At 40.2% G+C, this 26,024-nt stretch overlaps 1 protein-coding gene across 10 annotated transcripts in view; it reads left to right on the top strand.

Moving 5' to 3' along the window:
- pde1a (phosphodiesterase 1A, calmodulin-dependent) overlaps nt 1–26,024 on the top strand; it is a 571,352-nt gene that overhangs the window by 418,559 nt on the left and 126,769 nt on the right. For all 10 annotated transcript variants that reach the window (XM_069935886.1, XM_069935887.1, XM_069935884.1 and 7 more), the window contains 2 exons: nt 21,062–21,175; nt 24,587–24,769. In XM_069935886.1, coding sequence (XP_069791987.1) covers nt 21,062–21,175; nt 24,587–24,769 — 297 coding nt within the window. The remainder of the gene's footprint in view (nt 1–21,061; nt 21,176–24,586; nt 24,770–26,024) is intronic.

The following is a 26,024-nucleotide window of genomic DNA, read 5'->3' as shown; positions in this document are numbered from 1 at the left end:
TTCTTAAAAGTGACTACTCCAAGACCACCTTGAATGTGCACAGCATTTCCGACACAGAACAGACCCAAGGTATTTTTAACAAGGATGAAAAGGACAGCAGAAGGAGTTTCTGGAGTAGAGTGGGCTGGATTTTAAAGACATTCTTATAATAGGTTTATGGAATGGGGGAGGGAATGTAGAACATGGAGACTAAGTGGCTAGCAATTCAACTACCGGTACTAATGGTGAAGCAGAGGAAGGCATGTGAACAGGCTGCTGAATGGAAAATTCAGTCGCAAGAGGTTGAAGAGGCAGGCACAAAGGTAGAGAAACACAAGACTCTGATGTTTCTTTAAGATATGGATGAGGATTTTTAATTTTAATATTGCACAACAATATGGGATAGGACATCAACACATTTTGAATAAGCTAATTTCAAAAGGGGTTGCTGGTTTGGCATATTGTCTCAGAGCACTGGAGAAGCTAATAAACACATGAACGAGGATCTCAGAAGCAATGAGCTGAGACGGGGGATACTATGTGTGGGTGAAAATAGACTACGTCTATGCCAAAATCATGGCATGAAGTGGATTCTGATACCGAGAAACAGTGGTTTGTTGTGAGATAATGGCATAAAACATGCTCATCTCAACTGAAAAAAAATCATTTACCACATTCGGCATTGTCCAGTTTTTCAAGTAATTTCAATTCCTTTATATTCTTGTACTGACAATAACCACACCAGCAGTGCGAGTATAAGACAGCTTTAATAAACTAATATATACACTAAGAGGTCTCGTCTCTCTGCAAGACGAACCTGGAAGGTTAGACTGTAGCTCTGGACTACTTTATAGACAAGGTCATTGGGATTAATTTAATAAAGTAATATGTACACTAAGAGGTCTTGTCTCTCTGCAAGACGAACCTGGAAGGCTAGACTGTAGCTCTGGACTACTTTATAGACAAAATCACCAGAATGACCCCTGGTGACCTAGTGGTGTAATTACATATCACCACATTCACCCCCCCCAAAAAATTGTTATCCCCCCCGCCCCGCCACCCACCCCCCCCCCCCCCCCCCCCACCGTCCTCCTTCCCTTGTTTGTAAGTTCATGTCCAAAATTTTTTGTTGCTTCTGTTGCCTTCTGGACCTCCTTGGTAGTGGTATAGGGGTGGGGAGTGTGGCCTGCCTTTCAGCCTTTCTTGGTGGAGGTGTTGGAGTGGGAAGTTGGGAAGTACTGGTTGGTGATGTGGCCGTGTGGGCTGGGGATCCTCTTGTATGGGATTAGGTCCTGCCATCACGTCTAGGGTGGTGATATTTTGTGGGGCGGGGTTACCCAGGGTCCTGATTTCCAGGGTGGGTGGAATAGTCCTCTGGGGTGACTCGATGGATGACTGTTCTAGTGACTGCTGCTGTGCTCCTTGTTGATCGGTGGACATCTGTGTTTCCTCCGCATTGTTCACACATCCGGCCGGCATGAGATCCCTGGTGACCACCGAGTCTTCTCTTCCATTTGGGAATGTGACGAAGGCGTACTGAGGGTTCGCGTGCCTCAACTCCACTTGATCCACCAGTGGGTCCACTTTGTGGGGTCTGCAGTGCTTCCGGAGGAGAACTGGTCCCGGTGGTCTCATCCATTTAGGCAGTTCTGTGCCCGTCATGGCTTTCCTTGTGAAAGAAAAGATACGTTCATGTGGGGTCATGTTTGTGGCAGTACACAACAAAGAATGTATAGAGTGTAGGGCTTCTGGCAACACTTCTTGTCAACTAGTAACAGGCAGGTCTTTTGCTTTTAAAGTCAAGAGGACCGTTTTCCAGATAGTGGCATTTTCCCTTTCGACTTGTCCATTCCCCCTAGGATTGTAACTTGTAGTGCGGCTGGTAGCAATCCCTCTCTCGTGCAGGTACTGCTGTACTTCTGCACTCATGAATGCAGCACCCCTGTCTGTGTATGTAGTTCGGGTACCCAAATATGCTGAAGATGGGCTGGGGGCATTTTATAACAGTGGGTGCTGATACATCAGAACACGGGATTGCGAAGGGGAAACGGGAATATTCATCTATTAAGTTTAGGAAATAGACATTTCTATTATTGGATGGGAGCAGGCCTTTAAAATAGAGCCTGAGACGAATCTGGAAGGCTAGACTGTAGGTCTGGACTGTTTTATGTACAAGGTCACTTGGATGACCCCTGGTGACGTAGTGGTATAATTACATATCACCACAATTCTACACAAATTTTTGTGAAGTACAATGTCTCCATGGCAACTAGGAATTCTTCTGCAAAGTATTTAGTTCCAAAGGCTCTGCAATCAACTCTGTCACAGAATAAAATGGACACCATATTCTAGACAAGGCAAGAGATAGAGTTCAGTAAAGGCATAATTCTGCCTTTTGTTTTATATCGAATCCACATAACAATTAATTCCAATGTTTCATTCGCCTTATCAACCATGAACAAGAACATCCAACTCCTGGGTGTCTTTCCTGCTTCAATGACTAGTGCCATTCTTATTGCTAGCTCTACTAATAAGTATTTGGCATTTTTCGGAGAGAAAGAGAGCAGACTACATAGACACTTGCTGGGGTTCACGTAGGTTGTTGTTCGATGCTGCGTAGCATCAGATCTTATGTTGAATGTATTGACTAACTCATGACAACCACATGGACACAGCATTAGGACCGCATCATGCTCCATTGTAGGACCTATCCAGGAGGTATGGCTTTACCTCAGGTGTGGTTTCGGCAACGGAGCAGCCCGAATCTTTGTGCATCAGATTTTTTTTGTAAGCACGTAGAATATTAAAGCTGCGCTCACTCACAATATCACCAAGGCTATATAACACAAGCTCAGCTGTGCATTGTTTGGAAGTCTAAACCAACAGATAATCAAGCAGTGAGATAACTCCTGCATTCTAGCAGCTCTGACTGTACAGACTTGACTCCATTGGCTTCATTAGATCAAGCCAAAGAAGCGAAGAAAGGTAATGTGATATTGATCTGGACACGTTGCGTGTTGATATGGAAGAAGCTGAACATTGCTGCCTATAACACCAGCTTCTTAAATCACCTATCATTCAGAAATCATCTCTCAAAAGGACTGATCCATGGAGATCCCTGTCTTTGTTGTATCCCTTAGCTATTGTCATCAGTAAACTTGGCAATCAATATAATTAAGCAGCGCTAAAATCAGTCCATGTCATCGAATGTAGAACATTACACCAGAGTATAGACCCTCCAGCCCATGATGTTGTGCTATCTTATGGAAACCAACCCCACAACAACCTAATTTTTCCCAACCTCACAGCCCATATCCCTGTCTTTTTCTTTTGAATGTTGTACCAGCCTCAACCTCCATTCCTGGTAATGCATTCCAGGCACCCACATAACAAAATACTTACCTCTGAATCTCCCCTAAACCTTCCTCCACTCACCTTTAACCAAACTCCTCTGGTATTTACTACTGTCGCTCCAGGAGAAAGGGACTTGTTATTCACCCTGTCTAATCTCCTTGTAATCTTATAGACGTAATATCAAAACATTATTAGCTGTTCTTTGGAGATTCAAGAAATTATTTAGTTTACTCAGTCCCTGTGGTTAAGGGAGATGGCAGGAGATCCCAGCAAAACTTTTTAAAATTTGATTTGATCTGGTACTATGGCTAAGAAGGGAAGGGGGAAAAAGAGGCGAGCTGTAGTGCAACGGGTTTACGTTAATCTTTAATTTAAGGTTAAACTATATTTCTTTTATAAAATATGTTAGTAAAGTAAATTATAGAGTTAGAATATTGTATGTGTATTTTTGGTAAGTTAGCAGGGTCACACACAGGTCACAGCACATTTATAGAGGACATTGTTTCAGAGAAGAGAGTTCCTTCTCAGAGTCAACGTGTCTTGGACAGACAGAGATAATAGATTTCAAGTGGGTCTTAATTATTTAAGCACTGCTGAGAATGACATTTGTTTTTAATCAAAGTCACTTAAACCTCTTGAACAGAGATGAGGTCAGAGGTTGTTGTGGATATGATATGGTTTTGAAAAAGGAACAAAATTTTGGTCATGTGGTTTTCAAGAATTTGGACTCACCTCGTCCATGATGTAACTGTCACATGACTTGGAGAAATTTATTACTGAATTCAGCCATTTTTTACCTCAGTTTTGGAACAGTTCAGCTTGGAGTTTACAGAAGTCCAAACCCTGTGACATACAGGGTGTGAAATCTTGTGAAAGACAGGGTTGAGTTACAGTAACCAGAATTCTTGCTGTTTGCTATGTGTTACACCTAGAAGAAGGGGAACACAGAATCCATGGCTTTTGAATTAATGAAGACCACTGCTGTCACTTTGGAAAAGAGGAACAAATTCGACTGGGTCTATTTTTGTGTTTGGCCACTTCGTTTAACTCTTGTCTGGTTTTTGACTTCATCGTGGAATAAGATAACCGCATTTGTTTAACCCTTGTCTGGGTTTGTGAAAGAAGAGGGCAGATTCTTCGTGTGGAAAATATAATTGTGAGTAAAGAGGCCTGAAGATATAATGTTTAAAAGCACTTTATAATTATTTCTAAACTGAGAATTTAAAACCTTCAAGCAAGACTAAAACAATGCTGAACTTTTAAAGATTGACTTTTTAGAGTGGGACTTTGAATTATCACACACACACATCTACATTTACATTTGCACATAGTGGGGTTAAGTTTTGGAGTTAAGTAAGTTTAGAATTAAGTAAGAAATGTTATGTTTAATAAAAACTATTATTTTGAATTTGGCATTGTCTGGTGAATTTTCCATTGCTGTTCATGCGTTAGTGCCAACAAAAACCCTGTAGTCCCAAACAGAATTAAAAGGATTGTTAGTGTGTAACAGAAGTGATAGGGGATTCAATGGTTAGTAAGGAAGATGAGAGGTTTTGTGGAGAGATTGGGAATCCCGGATGGTATGTTGACTCCCTGGTACCAGGGTATGGACATCTCAGATTGAGTTAGATGAGAGTTAGGTGGGAGGTTGATCAGCCAGATGTCATGGTCAATGTAGGGACCAATAACATAGGTAGAAAGGGTGAGGTTGTCCTGCAAGGTTGAGTTCAGGGGGTTAGGCACTAGGTTGAAGAAGAGGACTTCCAAGGAAGTGATCATAAGATTGCTTCACGTGCCACATGCTGGAGAGATTAGGAATAGGAGGATAATGCATCTTAATATGTGGCTGGAGACATGGTGCAGGAGAGAGGGCTTCAAGTTTCTAGATCAATGGGCTGTGTTCAAGGGAAGGTGGGATCTGTACCAACAGGATGGATTGCATCTGAACTGGAAGGGGATTAATATCCTTGCTGATAAGTTTGTTAGCCTTGTCCCAATGAATTTGAAATAGATTTGAAGCAGAGGGGAACTAGTATATAAGAGCAGTTAGTGAGAAAAAGGAGGATAAAGGTCATGTGATGACTGCATTTAGAGAAAGAAATCATAGGTTTATATAGAAACGTAGGAAGTAGGAACAGGAGTAGGCCAAAAATGGCCCATCGAGCCATTCAATACGATCATGGCTGACCTAACTCCACCTACCTTCATTCTCCCCATATCCCCATATTTGTACATGCTAGAAATTTTCTCAGGTGTGTTTTTAATGCAAGGACTATTGTTAGAAATGCTGAGGGCATGGATTGACATGTGGGATTACGATATTGTTGCTATTAGTGAGACTTAGTTGCAAAATGGGCTGGACTGACATCTTAATATTCTGGTGTTCCGTTGCTTCAAATGTGATAGGAGAGGAAGGATAAAAGGGGGAGGAGTGCCATTGCTAGTGAAGGAAAATATCTCAGTTGTGCAAAGTCAGGACAGCCAGGAGGACTTGTCTACAGAGGCCATATGGGTGGAGTTGAGGAACAGGAAAGGTGTGTCCACACTAATAGGGTTGTATTCTAGTCAGAGAGAATTTGAGGACCAAATATGTAGAGATTTAGCAGAGCGATGTAAGAAGCAGAATGTTGTGATAGTGGGATATATTAATTTTCCAAATATTGACTGGGACTCCCATATTGTGAAAGGGCTGGATAGCTTGGAGTTGTCAGATGTGTTCAGGCAAGTTTTCTAAATCAGTTCATAGAGGTACCGACAAGAGAGGAGGCAGTACTTTGGAAACAAGACAGGTCAGGTGACAGATGTATATGTAGGTGAACATTTTAGGTCCAGTGACCATGATGTCATTAGCTTCAAGTTATTTATGGAAAAGGATAAGTCTGGTCCTCATGGTTTGGGATTCTAAATTGGATGAAGGCAAATTTTGTGGAAATGAGAAAGGATCGAAGAGGAGTGGATTGGGCTATGTTGTTTTATGGCAAGGGTGTGATAGGTAAATGGATGGCCTTCAAGGGCAAAATGTTGAGTGTGCAAAGTTTGCATGTTCTTGTTAGTGTTCCTTAACAGGTATAGGGGAACCCTAGTTTTCAAGGGATATTGGTAATCTGGTTAAGAAAAAAAGGGAGTTGTATCGCAAATATAGACAACAAGGAGCTAATAGGGTACTTGAAGAGTGCAAAAAAAGCAAGAAAATCCTCAAGAAGGAAATCAGAAAGGCAAAAAGAAGACATGAGGTTGCTCTGGTGAATAATGTGAAGGTAAACCTGAAGGGTTTCTATAGTATATTAAGAGTAGAAGGATAGATAGGGATAAAATTGGTCTCCTAGAGGATCAGAATGGTCAATTATGTGTGGAACCTCAAGTAATGGGGAACGATTATAAACAGTTTTTTTGCATCAGTATTTACTCAGGAAACTGGCATATGGAAGCAAAGGAAACACACAGTAGAGTCATGGAACAGATGAAGATGAAGGAGGAAGAGGTGCTTGCTGTGAATAAAGGTAGATAAATCATCTGGGCCAGATATGATATTCCCTCAGACCTTGAGGAAGACTAGTGTAAAAATTTCAAGGGCTCTGGCTGATATATTCAAAATGTCCCTGGCCACAGATGAGGTGCCAGAGGACTGGCTCATGCTGTCAAAAAAAGGGCTCGAAAAATAAACCAGGTAATTTAGGCCAATGAGCCTGACATTGGTGCTGGGTAAATTGTTGGAGGAAGTTCTGAGAGGATATTTAGATATTTGGATAGTCATATGCTGATTAAGGATAGCCAGCATGGATTTCTGCATGTTAATGAATCTTGTAGAGTTTTTCAAGGAGGTTACCAGGAAGAAGATGAGGGATAGGCTGTGGATGTTGTCTACATGGACTTTAGTGAGGCCTTTGACAAGGTCCCAAATGAGAGGTTATTTCAGAAGGTTCAGACACTGGGTATTCAAGGAGAAAACTGGATTTGAAATTGGCCATATGGGTGAAGGATGGTTGCTTCTCAGATTGGAGGCCTGTGTCTAGTGGTGTGCCTCAGGGATTCGTGGTGTGACCATTGTTGTTTGTTGTCTATATCAATGATCTGGGTGATAATGTGGTGAATTGGGTCAGCAAGTTTGCTGATGACACAAAGATAGGAGGTGCTGTGGACAGTGAGGAAGGTTATCAAAGCTTGCAGAGGGATCTGGAGCAGCTAGGAGAATGGACCAGAAAATTGCAGTTGGAGGTGATGCACTTTGAAAGGGCAAACCAATGTATTGATAGGGCACTGAGGAGGAGCAGAGAGATCTGGAACTATAAAGACATTATTTCCTGAAGGTGTTGTCGCAGGTGGACAGGTTGTAGAGAAAGATTTTGATGAATTAGCCTTTATAACTCAAAGTATTGAATGAAGGAGTTGGGATGTTATGTTGAAGTTACCTAAGTTGTTGGTGAGGCCAAATTTGGAATATTGTGTGCAATTCTGAGTGCCTAACTACACGAAGGATATCAATAAGATCGAAGGAGTGCAGAGAAGAGTTTCTAGGATGTTGCTGGGTCTTCAGGGGTTGAGTTACAGGGAAAGATTAAACAGATAAGAAATGTATTCCTTGGAGCAAAGAAGAATGAGGGGAGATTTGATAGAGGTTTACAAGATTTTGAAAGGTATAGACAGAGTGGATGCGAATAGGTTTTTTCCACAGATTGAAGGAGATAAATATGAGAGGTTATAGTTTTAAGATGAAAGGGGAAAGGTTTAGGGGGAACATTAGGGAGAACTCCTTCACTCAGAGGGTGGTGGGAGTGTGGAATGAGCTGCCATCTGATGTGGTGAATGTGGGCACGATGATGTGTTTTAAGAATAAATAGGATAAGTACATAGATGGGAGAGGCCTGGAGGGTTATGGAATGGCAGCAGGTCAGTGGGACCAGGGAGATAATGATCAGCACACACTTGAGGGACTGTACGGCCTGTTTTCCGGACTGTAGTGATCTATGGTTCTATTTGTGGTGTGTTCTACATCAGAAGAGAGAACGTCTCCATATACAGGAAAGTGAGAAATTGCAGCCTTCTTGGCAGAATGCTGAAGGATTGAGAGTATGTGAATAACACATTGCTCACTGTGACTTGCCAATTCAGTTAATTCTTCAGGTGACCTTTAAATATTGCCACTGTTCAGGAGATATGAAGTCAAAAAAGATCATCCTTTCTGCTGACAACTTTCTGTGCTGATCCAGACCTACATAGCTGGCAGGCATTCCCACTAATCAAATTCAGCGTGCAGGGTGGGTGATACTAATCTTTGTTTCCTAGTTGCTTGTTGGAGTCTAGTTTCGTTAACGTGTATCCAACACAGGAATCCAAAATCTTATGTTCTTCAGTATCTGAATTATATATTGCACGATGATTAAAATAGGTGTTGTTCTATGCTAAGGAGTAAACTGCCAGACTTAAGGGCCAATGTATTTAATATGAAGGTTCAGCTTGAATTCTCTTTGTCCTACACTGTTTTGTAAACATGGATCTGACATTACATCCTTGCACTCAATTTTATACTGCAGATAGGTACAATCGAAGGACTGGAAGAGAGTGCATGTTGTTAATCAGTACCTTTTAAGCACAGTTTGATTGAGGCAAGTCATTGTTATCGACTTCTTGTAATTACAGATTGCATTTATTGAGAGTAATTGTTGAATATTTTCCACCATGCTTGTAGAAGCAGGGGGCTTATCTTGAAGGAGTATGACCAAAATGCCGAAAGGATGATTCAGTAGTGATCCTGTTCACATGGGACTTGCGACAACTTTCTTGAATTGAACTGAAGAGCCAAGTTGAGAAGCTCTTGTTTTAAATGAAGACTAGTAATGGGGACGTGGGAAGAGGACAATGAGATCGCCAGTGCTGACTGGGTTCATTTTGGGTGGGAGTGGAAAGGAATATCCCGTGAGCAATGTAATGAGTCTAACTCCATTACTCCCCCAGCCCAGTTGAAGTTCAATTCTGCCCACCCATTTCAATGTTTTCAGGTTGTTTTGAAGCCATAGTTGTTTTTATCACAGTTATTGAGGAGATAGGAAAGTTTACCCAAAGCCTATTTTCTGGTTGTTTTTGTTACAAATTGTGCTTAACGAGTAGACAATGTGTAATTTTAAAACACTAATTTTATTTCTAACTGTTAAACTTATAGTCTTAACTTTTAAACTATCCTTAATACTAAATCTATCCCCAACTATGAGCAGGTGTGTGTGTGTGTATGTGATCTACCCAAACTATTACAGTCCAGGCCAAAATCTAGAAAGTTATTTCAAAGTTCAGTCTTTTAAATTCAGTGCTGAAGCGAAGGCCTTTGAACTTTAATGCCCAGAATTAATGATGAACTGGTGGGAAGACTGGAGTTGTGGCTGCTACAGATTCAAGAATTATCCTTGTGTTGGCTTTGAAGAAATGTCCATCCACACAATCTGTGGTCACAACACTCCTGGTCCTTTTGTAGGCAAGACTTGAGCTGGACGGCCTCCACGAAGCTTCCAGGACCCTGTCACCGGTCTCTCCAAGTGACCTTCACTGCTGGTCACGATCAAAATGAAACACTTGGCTTTCCAAAAAGACCGTCCTGGCACAGGTCAATCCACCGAAAAGTCCCAGTCATTCACAGAGCCGGCTTTGCTCTGAATTCCACAGAATGGCCGGTCACAAGAGCTGCTTCAGAAATCTGTTTTCTCTCCAGCATCAGAATGGCTCTCCCTTTGGAAAATCAGTGTCTTTGCAAATGTATCAGATTCTGGAACAGACGTTCCCTCCGTTCTTCCAATCTATCGAATTGTCACTTGATTGCGACTTGTGATGGTGCTTGTGTGAAATGTCAAATGTTAACTGTGACCATTCAGTTCCTCCTGTCTATACTATCCCTTCGAGTGATAATCCTATTTTACTAAAACGGGAGCTCATAATCTTACCTCTATTTTGCTATTCATGGAAAGAGCATGCAAAGTATTTTACTGGTTTGCATTGAGGGTTGGCCAGGACCCTGCTCATTTCTGTCATTTAATGAGATAGGACCTTAAAAATAATTCTGCTCAAAGTGGGTTGATGATTATTATTTAGATCACTGAAAATGCTTAAATCTACCATGAACTCTGCTAGTAAGAGTTCCTTCAAGCTATTTTTAATTAGGGCAATGAATTAAACATTGTTAAGTCCTCCACAGAACACTGATATTGTTTTATTAATTTCTCATTCAATTTATTTGACAACCTAATTGTGAAAAGTCAAGTTGAAATTTAACAGAACAGAACTCGTCATTTTTGGCAGCAGAGGTGATTAAAATGATCTCAATGATATTTATAAAATTAACGGATATAACTCTTTATGCAATGTTTTACATCAAGCAAACAATAATCTGCTGGAGAAACGGAGCAGGTCAGGCAGCATCCATGAGTAGAAATGATCAGTCAACGTTTCAAGTCAGAACAATTCTTTTAAGGTCTGCCAATTTGGTTAAAACGACCCAAATATCAGATCTGCACTCAAAAGCTTGTCAAGATTTTAAAATATCCAGGATGTCACAATAAATTTACTTGGTGATGTCATTGGATTTGTTGCCAGCTTCAAAATGGTAGTGGGTGGAGAATATAATTGTTGCACCTGATGGGACCCAGCATCACAGATCTTTGACTTGTTGGTTGAATGCCTGTCTGAGCACATTTGTGGCTTTTACCTTAGTGGCATCTTGTGCGTGAAAGATTAGTGAAACTCATTCTAGGTCAACACTTCCACATGGAGCCTTTGCAGTGAAATGTTGTCTTGTCCAAGTGGATGCAAAGGAAGAGGAACATAACACGTCTGCATTACCAAGGCACCAACATCCCCAAGGACAGATAATATGTTGGTAATTGTCCCTAGTGAATCATTTGAATCACCTATTATGGACATTCTCTTTGTTCTACAAATCCCTTCCTTACTTCCCACTGAAAGCTACCTTGTACTTCTCTCTTTCACATTTCCGACATTGGCTGTGTCTATTTCCTTGCCGCCTGACCTTCTGAGTTCTTCCAGAATTTTTTGTTTTCATTTTAGGTTTCCAACATGTCTAGTTTTGTTTTTATTATACTTTTTACCAACATCCTCAAACTGGAAGGCACAGGCAAAGGTGTACATATAAATCCTACTTTTTCATGTGTCCAGGAATGCCAGCATCTTCCTTTTGGAAGATTACATAAAACGTTATTATTGTTCTAGAATTGCATTCATTTTATATTATTTGTTGAAATTAAAGTTAGCTGTTAAGCCATTCTCACATGTCAGATCAGTGTGAACCAATGGCTGGTTAAGGGAAGTGAAGGATTAATTAATATATGCCAGAGATGAACCATACTTGAAGACTGATTGCATTTTATTGGTAGGTCATCCAGCCAGTCCTGGAACAATGAACTGAAGAGATTCAAGGCTCAATATGATATCATTTATAGAAATGAATTTAATTTTTCAGTTAAGACTAATATTTTTTTAAAATAATAAAAAAAAATACTTGAAAAAATGCTTGATATTTTATTTCATCAGATAAATGCTTCGCACAATTTACAATTTGCTTTCAGGATGCACTCAAGGTGTACATGTAGACCACTGAGGAATTCCAGTTGTGCATTGATATTTGAGGAGAAAGAGTAAAGGCTCTGTCGGAAATGGTGCAATAAAGGCGTGGATAATTATTTGTAAGAGAAAGGATTTGTTGGAGAAATGATTAAAGAAATCATGATCTGTTGGTCAGTAATGAAAAACTGACATTTCTGCGGTTACTGGCAAAACCACTAGTTCCATTTCTTTCGGAGTCCCTATTTAATGCATCAAACACAAAATTTATAAGATTCATTTCCAGGCTCTGGACCAGCACACATGTTACATACAGAAACTCTAATTAATATAAAACAAAATAGCATGAGGAAGAAGAGGGATCAGCCATGGAGTGGGTAAGAAACTTCAGATTCCTGGGTGTCAACATCGCTGAAGATCTATCCTTGGGCCATCATGTTGATTCAATGATACCAGCAGCTGTATTTTGTCATGAGTTTGAGGACATTTGGTTTGTCACCAATGACTCTTGTACAGGAGTACTGTGGAGAACATTCTGACTGGTTGCATCACTGTCTAGTGTGGAGGTGGAATAGGTGGACGAAGTTACTCTGAACTCAATAGCTGTGAAGGCAGATGAAGGCTGCAACAAATCCATCAGCTCAGTCGCCGTGGTTTCCATGCCATTGGAATTATAATGGAGTAGATCATTTGGTAAAATTAGAGTAGGTTACGTACATACACCCATTTTAAAACAAATCTTATTTGAAATACTGAAGAATTCATATTCAGGAACTTTACAGAAACAGTGGAGAATGCTATGCACATTTCACAAGTAGGTGCTAATTGAAATAATGTCATGGATTGGAGCCAAGCTGGCTCGTTGAATAACTACAAGGCTTCTGACCTTTCTACAAAGTGCTCACAGAAAGGTCACTCTTGGATTTTGTTTAGCTGAGACAACAGCTTGACCAAGAAGGATAACTCCTGTTGTTTGCGGAAGAAGGTGGGGGTTTTGCAAGTGTCACATAGGCTTTCTAGCAGTTTCAGTTGGAGAGAGAGAGAGAGAGAGAGAGAGAGAGAGAGAGAGAGAGAGAGAGAGAGAGAGAACAAGCTCTCTCAGTTAGTGTGTGGGACACTGAAAACAGCTGAACAGTGCAAGCCAGGAGAAGCTGGTTGGAAACAGAAGGTCCAGAGCGGCGGATGGCTGGAAGTGCTATTTGTCTGAAATTTCTCTTGGAATAAGTGGAACAGAAAGGAACTCTGTGGTAGCCTGAAAGAAAGAAGTTATCATCTGGAGAACCCTGATGGGGCAAGTTTCATCAGCGAGACATTGAGGTGACTAATGGTGGTACCTCAGTTGTGGAAATCCTGGAACAACAAATCTCTCTCTGCAAACCCTACCTTCCTGAGCGGTAAACACATTTACCTTTTGACCACAAAAGCCTGGTGAACTTTTTACATGTTAAATTCTGTGCACAGTATAAGAATTGCCTGCACCAGAGAACTTGGCAGAATGAGAAGTGAGATTGAACCAAAGAACTTTTCTTAAATTTATACCCACATCATGCACGTGCACTTAGAATTAGAAGGGGATTAATTTGGGTTAGTTAAGTTAATAGAGATAAGTTAAAGTTTGATTCTGTTTTCTTGTTTAAAGATAATTAAAAACAACTTTTGCTTAAGTAACCATTTGTCGTGGTGAATATCTATTGCTGCTGTGTTTTGGGGTCCTTTGGGCTTGTACCAGAATTAGTTGGTAAATTTGTGAAGTTTCGTGTGCTTCTTGGAGTACCACATTAAGTACATGTTAAACAAATATGCGCACAGACATCTTCTCTTTGAAGATTGGACTCATAAGCCACCTGAGAGCCCATCAACTGATTAATGGGAGGAAGGACATCATCCTCAACCACGAATGATAGCCACGACGGAGTATAGAGATAACAATGCAAAGGACAGGAAAAGGCTACAGAGGGTTGTAAACTCAGCCAGTACCATCATGGGCATTAGTCTTCCCTCCATTGATGATGTCCTTAAGAGGCAGTGGTTCAAAAAAGCAGCATCTATCATTAAGGACCACCCAGGTCATGCCTTTTCCTCACTGCTACCATCAAGAAGGTACAGAGGCCTGAAGATACATACTCAATGCTACAAAAGCAGCTTCTTCCCTCCACGATTTCTGAATTGGCACTACCTCACTCTTTTTCTCTATTTTGAAGTAATTATCTATCTTTTTAACGGTTGTATTATGGAATTGGAATTTTAGCAATTTTTTACCTGTACAATATTGCTGTCATAAAACAAAAACAATTGTGACACATGTTAATGACAGTAAATCTGATTCTGAAGAAATCATTGCAAATTGGTTTGAGCAGTGGGAACCATACTGATTCATCTTTTATTGAGCTATTTCACAAAGGAGATCTTCACTCCTTTGAAATACATTTCAAAATTATTTGCAATGTGTTGCCAGCATGAAAACTATTGTAAAAAGGCATCGAGAGTGATGGATACATCTGAGATATGTCGCGATGCTGGGACATATTTCGCTCCTCTGATAATAAGAAAGAAAATGGGAAGACTATTATCAGGCTGACGTGGGAATTGTGCAAGCAAGCATTTCCCGCTTTGGATCAGGGTTGCTTTCAGCAAAGAAATTCCAGCTCCTCTCAGTCCTAGGTGGTAGGCCCCATATACTAAGATAATGCTCCCAAGTGCTGGACTCTCTGACCAGGTGAAATATCCTCTCAGCATCTGCTAAAGTCTATGAGAATCTTGTGTATCTTCTAAACTCCAGATGGTATCAGCCCATTCCACTAGATCTTTCACTCATCAAATCCTACTTCCCAAAAATTGGCTGAGTGAACCTCCACTGCAGCATTGGCAAGTAAAAACACCTATTTTCTATAATAAGGAATGCAGTAAGTGTGAGCTCAAAGCCCTGTATAGGCACAGTAAGGACATCTAACACTTTGGATAGTATGAAGTGTTGCATTTTGGAAGGTCAAACCTGAAGGCTGAGTACAGATTTATTGCTCGGATACTTAACAGTGAGGAAGAACACAGAGATCTGGGTCCAAATCTATAGATCTCTCAAGGTTGCCACACAGGTTAATAGGATGGTTAAGAAGACCTATGGGATGTTGAATTTATTAGTTGGGGGGATTGAGTTCAAGAGACGAGAGGTCATGTTGAAAGTCTACAAATTGAATACACTTTGAATATTGTGTCAGTTCTGGTCACCTCATTAAAGTAAAGATGTGGACATTATGGAGACAGTGAAGATATATTGCCAAGATTGGAAAATAAGTTTTATGATGCAAGGTTAGCAGATCTAAGACTTTTCTCTTTGGAGTGAAGGCTGAGAACTGACTTAATAGAGATCTACAAGATTCTGAGAGGCACAGATAAGGTAAACAGCTAGTGGGAGTAGCAAACAGAAGAGGACATCTGTACAAACTGAAGGGAGAAAAGTTTAGGGTAGACATCAGAGATGGGTGTTTATTACACAGAGAGTTGTGGGTGTCTGGAATGCCTTGCTGGGGTGGGGGTGGAGGCTAAAACATTAGGTGCATTTAGATACTTCTAGAACATGGATGAAAGAAAAATGAAGGGTTGCAAGGTAGGAAGAGTTTCATTTTTTGTTGTAGGAATATATTCAGTACCCACCAGAATGTTTGTGTTAGAGGCACTTTTTCCCTTTATTTTCCCCCGTGCTCCACAGTTATAAATTTGTGATTAAATGATTTACATGTAGTTAATGTGCACATTCCAGATGTTATTTGTATATGTTTTGGTTTGGCCATGTGAAAATTAGAGCCCTTTTTATACACAGTCCCCTTATTTCAGGGCATTTGGGACATTTGACTTCACAGGTATTTGTGATTACTCAGGTATATTTAATTGCTTAATTGGTGCAAGTAAAAAGAGCTGGGCTTGCTTCTAAGCTTTTGAGCATCTTTGGAGTCTGTAGTTCCTATTTTTTGCCCACATGAGGACCAGAGTTGTCCAATGAAAGTTGAAGAAGCTGTTATTAGGCTGAAAACAAGAATAAAACTGTAAGAGACATCGCCCAAATCTTAGGGTTAAAAAATCCACAGTTTGGAACGTCGTAAGAAGAAAGCTTACAAGTGAGCTCAGTAATTGCAAAGTGACTGGTAAGCCGAGGAAGACCCCAACTTCTGATGACTGAAGAATTCTTATTATAATGAAGAAAAAGTGCCAAACATATGTCCGACAGATCAGAAACACTCTTCAGGTGGCAGGCGTGGGTATGTTAATGACTACTGTCTACAGAAGACTTCATGAAAAGAAATGCAGAGGTTACACTGCAAGATGCAAACCAGTAGTTAGTCACTGAAAGGATGGCCAGATTATAGTTTGCCAAGAAGTATTTAAAAGTGTGCAGCCTACTGCAGGGGGTGACCTCTGTACCTGCAGAAGAGCATGGGAGGACAAGGCCACATCTGGCCGGCTGTCAATCAGTCAAGCTGAACGGACCAAACCCCACCCGGTCAGCTATCAATCACCCTCCGGGATATAAGTTAGATCCGGCCCTTCAAAACCAGTCTCAGAGCTTGCAACATCATTCTCACAGCCAAATTTGTGGAAGTTTATGTTGAATAAAGCCTGAAGAACAGAGTTTATGTTGAATAAAGCCTGTAGAACAGACTTTATGTTTTGTGGGTTTGCTTCTGTTCAATAGCGCACCACAAAAAGAGCCTGCAGAATCCTGGATAAAGGTCTTGTGGACAGATGAGACCAAGATTAATCTGTATCAGAGTGATGGCAAGAGCAAAGTGTGGAGGCGTAAAGGAACTGCCCAAGATCCAATGCAGACCACCTTTATCATGGTTTGCATCTTGCAGTTTATTTCTATTCGTAAAGTTTTCTGCGCACTGTAGTTATTGACAAATCCACAGCTGCCTCCTGAAAAGTGTTTCTGATCTGTTGGACATACGTTTGGGGATTTTTCTACATTATGATGAGAATTCTTCTGCCATCAGCAGTGGAGATCTTCCTTGGAATACCAGTCCCTTTGATTACTGAGCTCACCAGTACACTCCTTCTTCTTAATGATGTTCCAAACCGTTGATTTTGGTGATCCAAAGGTTGGGTGATGTCACTTACTGTTTGATTCTTGTTTTTCAGCCTCATAATGGCTTCTTTAACTTTCATTTGCACAACTCTGGTCCTCATGTTGAACAATAGAAACTACAGAATCCAAAGGTGATGAAAAGCTTAGAAACAAGCTTAGCTCTCGTATACTTTCATCAATGAAGCAATTAAACATATCTGGTACTCAGAGACACCTGTGAAGCCAAATGTCCCAAACATTATGGTGCCCTGAAAAGAGGATGGATGGATTTCGCTTTGTGATCTCTCTCAAAGGACAGGATGTGTGAAAATGCTGCCTTCTCTCAATACTGCAGACAACCATCTCATTTTGTTTGCTCAGGTGCTGAACAGCAGCTTGAACCGTAACCTAAGACTCAAAGAAAATTCCATAACCAACTAATCCAAACTGACACTAAATAGACATTCTGGATTCTTTCTGTTTAAAACAAAATCTATACAAACAGACGCTGAATTACTTTTGTAAGTTAAATTTCCTGTTTGAACTCCATCTTGCAGGCTTGTAATAAATCTTGCCAAACATAGCTCACAAGTTTTAAATCTATTGTTAAAGGTACTTCAGGTCAGTAAAATAAAGGTAGGTAACACCACACAGAAAAATCTGTCTGTTCTTATTCATTCATTATTTTTATTCATATTATTTTAATTCATCTATAAGGATGTAGATGTATTAACCCCTAGGCACTTTTCCCACTTGTTCTTTAAATATTGAAAATGAAACAGCCAACTTGCACAGCCAAAGAAAGATTTGAGCATTTTGTAAAATTAATATTGGGTAGACCTCAGTTTTCCCTTGAAATGAAGCCATGAAATCTTTTATACCTAAGAGAGCAGATGGGACCACCACTCATTGTCTCATCTACAGGAAGTCACCTCCAACATAGTGGTCCAGCCACAATGCCACATCTGGGTATCAATTTAATGCCACACCTGGAAGTCAGCCTGGTACAATGCCACCCCGATGTGTCAACCTCACACATTGCCACACTGGCACACTGGGGTGTCAGCTTGGATGTTCATGCTAATTTTCTGAAGCTTGAGTTGAACGTAAAGTTTTGCTAGTTGTGTGCTACAAAGGAAGTTTTAACAATGTGAAATCCCCTGAGTTCTCTTTTAATTCCATGTAAAATTACAGTAGTTAGACTAAGTGATGTGAAAATACACACTAGCCTGATCTTTGAAACTTACTGTAAACTGGAAATAATCTCAGATGCTGTGTGTTGAAGCCAAGAGACATTCATTTATTCAGGAACTAGCTTTGGGTAACTTAATTACAACTGGAATGTGGACAGCATGAATGAAAATCCCCATACAGAAGTTGAGCCCATGGATTGCATCATCTGGCACGTTAATGGATTCCACAGCAAAAAAAGTAGATTTAATCACATCCTGAGGAGTTTTTTCAATAGTTACATATCGTCAAATAACTTCTGTAAAATAATCACCAGCTTCACTTGAGTGGAAAGGTAAATGTTTTATCGGAGGAACAAAGGTCTCCGTGATTCTCTTGGTTAGCAGAAATTATACCTTGATTTGGCAATGAGTTGAGTCAAGGGTGACAAATTATCAAACAAGATGCTAAAAGATATTTATACACATTTGTAGCCATGCAAGTGGCTCTTTTGATTAGCCTTTGAGACACCAGAGTCCACCAGAGGTATGGAGAGTAGGCAGGTTGTGACATCGATGGGCATGTCGACCAGGGCCTGCTTAATTTGTGCTTTAAAGCTCCAGCCCTCCCTTGTAATTTTGCATAGTGGAACATGGTTTTAACAGCAGGTAGTTTACAAGCTACCCTTTTCATATCCTGCTTGAATAGCTTCTAATGGCATTGTCCAATTTCAAGTAGCAGAAACCTTTTTCTCTTCTCTTCCAACACACAGCCACGTCTAAATAGTTTTCTTTTATCTTTGTTAACCTTTCCAATCCCCTTCCCTTCCAATCCTGGTGTCCATATCTCTCCTTTTCTCCACTAAGGGCAACTTCGGGACACCATGGAGCGGATTTCTTTCCCTCATTGTCTCGTGAATCATGAGGCAAGCCATCATTAATGGCTTCCAGTTACATTTCATCTCCTTATTTGAGGTGCTGTGTATAAAAAATAAACTTAACTGTGTAGATCTCTGTGAATTTAGTCCATGACGCAATCAAAAGGATGGTTAGCACTGGCTGCTGAACATTGAAATCATTATATTATTATGAAAAGGAAGCAGAAATGTTGTGCTCTTTCAGGTTTAAGTTAATCACACCCAATGATCCCAGCTGTCTTTTTTAGTAACTTTCCAACTTGGATCCTCACCTTTGACATTTATGTGGGGTTACCTTGAGCAGTCCAAGTTTTCTAACTTTTTAAAAATAATTTCAAGAGCAAACTAAATGAGGATTATCTATAAATGTAGTTCTTAGTTCTTTTGGGGTTTGCTAAGTCCAGTAACTGCTTGCTTCATTCATGGGGCTGGATTTCTTCAGAATTACATCAATGCTCCGGAACCTACTTCTACCAAAATAACCAAACCAACATTACTCTGATTGGAACTCTCTCTATTCTGATAAAAGCCCAGACAATTTTCAAAATTTTGTTGCTATCTATCTGAAAGGTTGCTATCTTAGGTAGCAGGAATTCAACATCATTTATCCATTATCATATCTTAATCACACTTAACGTTTGTGTTCAAGTTGTTTTGTCTATTTCCCCTTATACTATTCATGTATGCTCCATGCAGGTTTTATTTATTAGATTGATGCTCAGGATGAAGATAAACTAGATTATAAAGTTCAAGCTTCAACATTCGTTGGTAATTCTTTAGAATTACTTTATGAAGTCGAAAAGAATGGAACACAGGTGAACATTTTGAAATAACTCAGAAGAAAATAGTTTTATTTAACGTGCACATTAAATGTTGGAACTGTTAATCCTTCATGTGGAAGTTAAACTACAAAAACAATTGTTGTACTTTATTTTCACAGTGTGGAATAAAGCATGATAACATTTTGTTTGCACTTTCACACAATCATTTCATAACTTGCCGATGACTCCACAGTTGCTGGAATCACAAACGGCAATGAGAAAGCATACAGGGGAGATAGATCAGCTTGTTGAATGGAGTAATGACAAAACCATGTGCTCATTGTCAGCAAAACCAAGTAGATAATTGTGGACTTCAGGAGAAAGTCAAGGGAATATGATTCAGCCCTCATTGAGGGTTCAGTAGTGGAGATAGTCAAGAACTTCAAGTTTCTGGCTGTCAACATCTCCGAAGATCTGTCCTGGAGCCTCCACGTTGATGCAATCATAAAGAAGGCTCACCAGCGGCTATACTTTGTGAGGTGTCTGAGGAGATTCGGTGTGTCACTGAAGTCTCTCGAAAACTTCTACAGGAGAGCATTCTGGCTGGATGCACCACTGTCTGGTATGGGGGCAGCAACTCTCCGGACAAGAATGAATTCCAGAGGGTTGTTAACGTGATCTGCGACACTCACTCCATCGAGGACATCGGCATGGGGCGATGTCTTTACAAAAAGCAGCCTCTATCCTCAAAGACCCCCACCACCCAAGCCTTCTTCCCTCTGCTACCATTGGGGAAAAGGTACAGGAGCCTGAAGACAAGCACTCAGCGGCACGAGGACATCTTCTTCCCCGCTGCCGTCAGATTCCTGAATGATAAATGAACCAAAGACTCTGCCTTACTTTTCAGCCTCTGCTATTTTTATTGTTTTATATATCAGGTAAGATGGTTATCATCTGAAATGTCTGCCCTGTGACGCTCCCACAAAACACTGACTTGTTCAAGACAATAAATTCTGATGCTGAACTTCATTCATCTTCCCAGTAATCGCACAGGTTCCTATATCACTCCAGATCTCTAATTTTTCTGTAGCATCGTTCCTGGGGTCAGAGGCCTCATTCTTATGACCAAGAAACTCATTCTCTTCAATCAACCTTGTATTTTCAAGTTAATAGAAGTCAAAATCGATTTCAGATAAAAATGGAAAATTAATCCCTCTTTGCAGTGGTTAAAAGACTGGTAAATGTACTCTCTTTCCATTCCAGGTTAAGATGTCTTGTGAAGCAGCTGGAGAAAGGGGAAATCAACGTGGCAGATTTAAAAAAGAACATTGAATATACAGCATCAGTGCTGGAAGCTGTCTACATTGACGAGACAAGGCGAGTGGTGCGAAACAATCGTGTTTTGAGTGTGATTTTACTCATGTCTGTAACTTGACAAACATCACATTACCTACTTACAATTGTGATTTTTTTGGCGTAAATGGTTCTAAAGCTCAGTTTGCAAAGCTCACGTCCTTTGAATGAATTTAAGAATACATTTTTGGAACTGAACTGAACAGGCTATATTTTAAAAATTTTACTACAGATTTACATTAGGACGCCGACTATTCTCACCCTATGAACGTTTTAACTATTAGATATTAACTGGAAAATCAATCACAGGTTTGTGTCAGGTATTCTGAAATGAGAGCTGTTGATTTCCTGTGCGTACCCCACCGATCGGAGTGATCGATCAGGTTACAGTAGCTTCCTGTTTAACTCAGCTAACTGTTGCAAAAGCAAGAAATGGTGTGCTGGATGTATCACGGGGTAAGGGTCACAGCCTGTGCAAACCACTTGCATTACACTGGAAATGGCTGCTGTTCAGCATCAATAGATTAGAATTGCTTTAAAATGATACCATTGGTGGTCAATGGGTGCAGACAAAGGAGAGCACATCAGAAGGGACGATCAACTGTTGTCCAAGTCAGGCTGACTGAGTCTTAGAAACTTACTACAGATTGAATTCCTTGTGCTGCTGTTTGAGGTGCAATATCTGCACGTACCCCTCCATAAATCTTCGTACGCAAAGCCGAGCCAAAGAGAAGAATGCTCCACAGATCTCATGCATAGTTAATTGTAATATACTTTTGATTTGGAAAACAATAAACATTTCTGCAATGTTCTTTTCCCAGTCTTTAACTTTACTAAATTGCATTAATCTGTTTCAATATTGCATTTGATTATACTGTCAGACGAAAAGAAAAATTTGTAAGAGCCAAATATTTGTGCTTTTACCTGTCTTTCAATTATCACCTTTTATGCCTTTCAGATGATTAGAAATGGGCATTTCCATTCTGTTTTGACTGTGCAATCTGTAAGCCATCAAAATTAAAACGAGGGTTATTAAATTTTAAATGTGTAAACATTCAGACATACAGCTTGGTAACAGGGTCTTCCGGCCCATGAGCCTGTGCTACCCAATTGCGTCCCTGGTTCATTTTGAAGGGTGGGTGGAAACCAGAGCACCCAGAAGAAACTCATGCAAACATGGAGAGAACGTACAAACTCCTTACAGAGTGTGCTGGATTCGAACCTCAGTCGCTGGCACTGTAACCGTGTTGCATTAACCCCTACGCTATCTGTGCCAACCTAATTGTCATGATAAACTGCTTTTATTACTGAAACTCTTAGAAATGTTACCTGTTTTATTGGTGACGTCAGGATTCTATGAAGATATTTAGGGGGAACACAGAACAAAATACTCAACACAATACTATCTTGAGCCACATTTCAAAGTTCAAGGGAAATTGAAAGTCGTTATTTAGATGAATAATTTGGATGAGAGGATTGTCCTATCACCTGCAGCTAAAGAAATTGGATGTGTTCTTTAAAATTTGGAAGAATGAAGGGTCATCTTTATTCAAACATTCAGAATTGATTTTAAGGAGGTATGTCAGGATAAATGTGGAAGTGATCCCACTGGTGAGAAAGGGGATGCAATTGTTGGTAAGTGGCAAGTAAGGGAGCATCTGCAATTGGGTGTCATTGGGCGGCATGCGTCTCAATGGCTGGAATTGGCTTCTATCATGTTGTAAATAAACTTATTTTAGAGTGGTCATGTAAAACTGATATATAAAGTTCTATGGAATTTCCTACTCGAGATGGTTGTGGAGGCAAGAACATTGTGGGCACAAAGAGGAAGGAGATAGAGATTTGAAAAATTGGAGAACTCAAGGGTTTGGAGTTGTTGAACTCTGGGGCAGATCAGCAAGAGTTATATTGAACAGATGGACAGGATTGTGGGGCCAAGAACTGCACATTTCACAAAGATTTCTACGACTGATTCCACCTGCATTGAATTCGCCCATCGTTATTGAATGAAGATCTACTGGGACCAATGCCTGAAGAGGGTGCACGAAATCAGTGAACTGGTGTGGACTCGAAGGGCCAACATGGCCTGTTTCCGCTCCGTAAATGGCTATATGGTTATACGGTTAAGTGACTGTTCCTGTTCTTGTTTATTTGAATTGGTTTCTCTGGAAATCTATCTAATTATGACAAGACAATTCCTTTTGCAATTTTTAAATACGTTTTAATCTCACTTGGAAAAAGGAAAAAGATATTTGTCGCTAGCCGCTTTGCTGGAACTAAGGAGCAACTGATGCCACATCTGGTCCTGAATGCTACTAAATCCTCACGTCTGCAACTGTGTCCATGACTGCCAACCATTGTTTCCAAGCTACTTCTGGGAGTGGAGCAGGTCATTAGAAGCACGATTATGTAAACATTTAAACAAAGATAATTTTCATTCGGCAAATAACTTCAGAATTTCAGATTAGAAACGATATCATTTTCATTTCACTGGTAAAATGAGGGAATTCTGTGTTTCTTGGGGAGTGGATAGAAGGCTTTGTGTGATCAAAGTTCTTTCTCTTAAAGTTTGGTTCTGTTGTTTAAAGCAAATCCAATGGCTCACTCATATGTTCCTGAAGAAATAACTGCAAGGTGAACAGGAGATACATAATGGGTTTTTTGTACTTGTCTCTTGTGACATCTTTTGGAAAGCACAATATTGCAAACTGACAACTGAAACCATGGAAATAACAGTTAGGAAAAAAACATTTAAAATAGATGTATATTGCAAGGTGAGGGATTCTAAATCCAAACCTTGCAAGTTTGTGGATGACAGGATCAAACAATAGTAAGAACAAATGTTTGTAAGATTTTGTCGTAATCAAACCACATGCAGTTGAGCATAACGACAATCAACTTTGATATGACAGTCCTAAAATTTTGGAGGATGTGAACTCAGGAAATAGGTGGCCTTTTCCATTTCTAATGAACCAAAAAATGTCACCACTGATTATTTACCACATGAAATCATTATCTATTTCCTTTGTTAACCCAAAGGTATCTTTATGTTTGCTGTATAAAGTTCACTGTTTAACCAGCTGAGTTTATTTGACATTGTGTTTTCGCTGGAAGACAATGCGTTTGATTACTGAAATATCAAAGTACCTAATCAAAATATGATATTTTGTGAAAAAAAATAGTCCCTGTGCTAAAGCATATATTTAAAAACACATACTGATGCTGCATTAGGCCTAGGCTTTTAGGCCATTCTAGAGGATTAATAATGGAAATAATCTTGAGGTAATATTTACTTTTTTTCATTCAGATTCAGATGGGTTATCAGATATGTTTATTTACGCTCAGTTGTAAAAGTACTGAAATGCCAGTTTGTGCATGACGATTTCTTTCGGAACCCTGCTTGGTGTGACGATCTATTCTCTCTTTCTTTGTCAGGCGCCTCTTGGACACGGAGGATGAACTTAGTGACATCCAGTCAGACTCCGTCCCGTCAGAAGTTCGAGACTGGTTGGCATCCACTTTCACAAGGAAGATGGGAGTGATGCAAAGAAGACCAGTGGAAAAGCCGAGATTCCGCAGCATCGTTCACGCTGTGCAAGCTGGCATTTTTGTGGAAAGGTAAACGGAAGAGACTGCATTATTATAAGATTTGTTTTGACTAATATTTGCAAGGATTAAAAATAGGAAATGACTAACTAGTAAAATTAAATATCATTGCTCTTCAGCTTGCAAAGAACTCCATAAAATATTAAACCATCAGAGAGGAGAAGATGGATATTCAGCCCATCATTCTTGGCCTGCAAAATCTTAAAATATTCAATCTTGTGGCCTTTATAAAGAATAATTAAGAGTGTACGATGGTAAAGAAAGAGTTTATTGGAATTCATGAAGCCTTCATGAATTGCATTGCCATCATCAATATGTCTTGATGTCAGGTCACTCGTCTGGTACCATGTAACCCAGTTCTTCCTATTGCATGGACAGGTGGTCAGCGACTAAACCGACTCCGCCACCAGGCTTGTCTGGTGAGGAGGGTGGTTAGACACCCTGCAGGATGAAAAGCAAGACCTGTCAAAGGCGGACAAACCCTCTTGTAGGGTCATCAGCCATCTAGCAAATGTGCCATGAAGTGTGGAAAGGGCATCCCTTGCTTCTAAGCTGGGTCTGATCATTTACTGCAACAGAACTTCCTCCAGCCATCTTGGACCTCACCATGCCACTGGATCTGGGAAGAGATTTCGAGGGCGTGAGTCTGGACCTGTGCAACACCTACTCACCTAAATCCATTCATGCGCACCCTGATCCTTTCTGAGGAGTGGGGTATCCTCATATCAAACCCCTCAAACTGACTGAAAGGAACCATCATCATCCAATGGGATGGATCACCAGAAGAAGAAGGCCTTGAAGCAATTTAATGAAAATGGCCAGGCAATATATTCTCCTAATAAAATCACACTGACTGTATTTGATTTATTCCTACCTTTGCAAGTGTAGATTAAACCCTATATCTCAGAAACTTTTCCAGGGACTTTCCTATCACAGACATATTGCTAACATCCCCTGTAATTTTAGTGATAGCACATTCTAGAATCTCACCACCCCTCCCCCCCACCCCCGACTTCCCGAATTCTTCAACAACAATAATCTTTTAGTAATATTCATTTAAGGCCTCACAAAGATCCATTGGCCCCATTTCCATTTTGACAATGTCTCTGTCTTTCCTTGGTTACCTTCTTGCATTTAATAAGCATAAAATGCTTTTGAATATTCCTTCATCTCATCTGCCAGTGATATTTTAATTAAATTGTTTATTGTTGCATGTACCGATATACAGTGAAAGTCAACCTATGCATAGTACTCTGGGTAGTGCAAG

This window comes from Narcine bancroftii, chromosome 4 (assembly GCF_036971445.1).
Source record: "Narcine bancroftii isolate sNarBan1 chromosome 4, sNarBan1.hap1, whole genome shotgun sequence".
Lineage (NCBI taxonomy): Eukaryota > Metazoa > Chordata > Chondrichthyes > Torpediniformes > Narcinidae > Narcine > Narcine bancroftii.
This window is presented reverse-complemented; position numbering and strand designations above follow the sequence as displayed.